Genomic DNA, 1,893 nt, shown 5'->3' on the forward strand with positions numbered 1-1,893 from the left:
TACATGTACCTCCCATGTTTCTATTGAAATAGGCCTACTGCAGATACTTACTTTTGAGTAAACTATCCAAAACATATTTTAATGTGATGGATAACCACCACTGGAATCAAAATTTAAGATGTTTATTCTTACTACATAAGTTATCTAACCTATGACTGCCTATACAGAGTGGCTAAATGGATGAAAATGTTAATATTTCAGGATGCAACAAAAACTGGTAAGGAAAGACAAGAAGCAAGCTGGTGAGGAATATTGATAGCAAAAAGAGATGTCAACACAAAAGGGTTTAAATAATGAAGAGGAAAGTACAGAAGAAAATGGTTTGGAAGAAAAGCCAGTTGGAAAAGAGTTTAAATGTAGTACAGAGTGCCAGGAGGATATGCAGTTTGATTCAGTATTAAATCTTGGACAATTACCAGAAGAGGCATCGGGTTTTTCCACTGTTGTTAATACAACAGTGGCATTTGAAGATGCCTTTGATATAAGACCACCAGAAAAAACACCAACGCCAAGTCATATCTTCCAATTGATGCATAATTATGGACCACAGATTGTTCCAAATGATATCAGGAATGAAATGTGGACAGCCACGAAGGCAGACTTGCAGGAAATGATTTCTAATGGTTTGATTCCCCAGGATACGATGGACTCAGCGGGTAAAAGACCTTTTAAAATGTTTTAGAGATATTGTTTATATTCACAGTAATAATCAATTTGAACACACAATTTCGATTAAGATTTAATTATAAATAAGGTTTTGTGTTGGGAGGTTTTACACGCACTAGGCGTATGTCAGCTACATGTGGTATGGGAGGTGTTAGACAGGCTATGTCAACTGTAATGGTTTTGGTTATATGAGAAATTCATTTATTTATTATTTTATTGATATCATAGGGATAGACCCGGAATCCTATGAGCACTTCATGGATTGCGTCACAGAAATTCGAGAAAAGATCTGGGAGGAGGAATTACGGACAGCATTGAGTATTCTACGTGGTGCCAGACGTATTTTCTCCGCTTCTAATGACGCTGATCTCCGGCACGTTTTTTGTGGACCACCTATTGAAGTGCTGGCCGATATTTACTATGATGGCATCGGAGTCTTGCCCAAGAACCAAATGACTGAGGACCCTTTCCATCATTCTCTTTTTTCAGATAGATTGTTTGACGAGCAGGACCGTTCCCAGGATTTTCGATGGGGAGGTGCGTTTTGAGAGCGTCCGCACCCTCTGCACCCTATGAGCCTGGACGAGTAGGTCTACAATAATACACAGTACTTCTGAAGCTCAAGATATTTGTGAAATTGGAAAAACATATTTTAATTACAGGACAAACAATGATGTATATAATATGTTATGGGCTTTAATTTACAGTATGTACTACTTAAAGAAACGTCAGGGTTGCTCTAATGTACACAGCAATTAAAAATGCAATTTCAATATGTATTTTAAAAGAAAAGTTTAAGCTGTTGGTCCTATTTGCAATATGGCAATGTAATGTGGGGGGGGGGGGAGAAGACAACATGTTTGTCTAAAGAAAGGATGGGATTACACCCAAGTCAATAGTGTACAAACACATTTTAAGGGGTTGAAGAGTAAAACAAACTTATTACAATAATTACAAAAGTACTGTTACAGTAGGCCTAATGTGGAATTGCCATTCTTACAGTATATGCTTGTTTATATTCATAAACCATCTCTTGTATTTTAAACAGAAAGGATTCTTTTTCATCTGGTCTTTTTCAATTCTTTAAGAATCATGATATTCATTTCTAGTTGAAATAGTCTGACATTGTAGTCTACAATACAATGTGCAATTGGGTTTTGGTTTTCCAGCACTGTGTTCATGCTCCTAACATTTATTGTTGTTTTTAAACCACAAGATTTTTCAAAA

General features: G+C 36.4%; 2 protein-coding genes across 3 annotated transcripts in view; one reads left to right on the forward strand and one right to left on the reverse strand.

Moving 5' to 3' along the window:
• LOC117123361 overlaps positions 1-1,726 on the forward strand; it is a 2,559-nt gene extending 833 nt beyond the window's left edge. Inside the window, exons 2-3 of one of the 2 annotated variants that reach the window (XM_033269245.1) lie at positions 202-656; positions 895-1,724. In XM_033269245.1, the coding sequence (XP_033125136.1) occupies positions 269-656; positions 895-1,214 (708 nt within the window). In that variant the 5' untranslated portion in view covers positions 202-268 and the 3' untranslated portion in view covers positions 1,215-1,724. Of the gene's footprint in view, positions 1-201; positions 657-894 lie in introns of both variants that reach the window. The other variant, XM_033269246.1, reaches the window with a different exon arrangement.
• LOC117123360 (protein prenyltransferase alpha subunit repeat-containing protein 1-like) overlaps positions 1,701-1,893 on the reverse strand; it is a gene marked incomplete at its 5' end in the record, with an annotated part of 11,975 nt that continues 11,782 nt past the window's right edge. Inside the window, 1 exon segment of the mRNA XM_033269244.1 lies at positions 1,701-1,893. Within this exon segment, the coding sequence (XP_033125135.1) occupies positions 1,728-1,893 (166 nt within the window).

The sequence above is a fragment of the Anneissia japonica genome, unplaced genomic scaffold, assembly GCF_011630105.1.
Source record: "Anneissia japonica isolate Jap-2015-1 unplaced genomic scaffold, ASM1163010v1 scaffold287579_len849171_cov184, whole genome shotgun sequence".
Classification (NCBI taxonomy): Eukaryota; Metazoa; Echinodermata; class Crinoidea; order Comatulida; family Comatulidae; genus Anneissia; species Anneissia japonica.